We start from the raw sequence: 445 nt of genomic DNA on the forward strand, positions 1-445 counted from the left end.
AGATCAATCATCCATCCATCCATCCATCCATCCATCCATCCATCCATCCATCCATCCATTATCTTTACACGCTTCTCCCTTGATTTCCAAAACTGAACAATATATTTTTATAGTTTTTCTTTCTCTTTTCTAATTATAATTTGGACTATAACCCGTCCTAATCCTTCTTAATCTGACAGCAGCCTTTGATGCCTTTGAATACAACAGCTGTTCCCCGACATACCTTGTTGACATCTTGAAGGTAGAGCCAGGCGTTGAACGGTCTGATGGTCAGGTCCAGATCGGACAGCTTGAGCTCTGCCACGCCTGCACTGATGTTTCTCTCATCAGCATCGATGCCAAATGCTGCAAAGCGCAGGCTGTACTCGTACAGAGCAGCAGGGTCCACAGGGATGGAGAAGCGCTCGTTGAAGATCACAGTGAATGCATTCGTCTGCACCTGTGG

At 45.8% G+C, this 445-nt stretch overlaps 1 protein-coding gene across 1 annotated transcript in view; it reads right to left on the reverse strand.

Annotated features, from left to right (window-relative positions):
• The window catches only part of syt12 (synaptotagmin XII), a 17,199-nt gene that overhangs the window by 4,018 nt on the left and 12,736 nt on the right, over positions 1–445 (reverse strand). The window contains exon 6 of the mRNA XM_037682520.1: positions 224–439. Within this exon, the coding sequence (XP_037538448.1) occupies positions 224–439 (216 nt within the window). The remainder of the gene's footprint in view (positions 1–223; positions 440–445) is intronic.

The sequence above is a fragment of the Nematolebias whitei genome, chromosome 10, assembly GCF_014905685.2.
Source record: "Nematolebias whitei isolate Nwh7 chromosome 10, NemWhi1, whole genome shotgun sequence".
Classification (NCBI taxonomy): domain Eukaryota; kingdom Metazoa; phylum Chordata; class Actinopteri; order Cyprinodontiformes; family Rivulidae; genus Nematolebias; species Nematolebias whitei.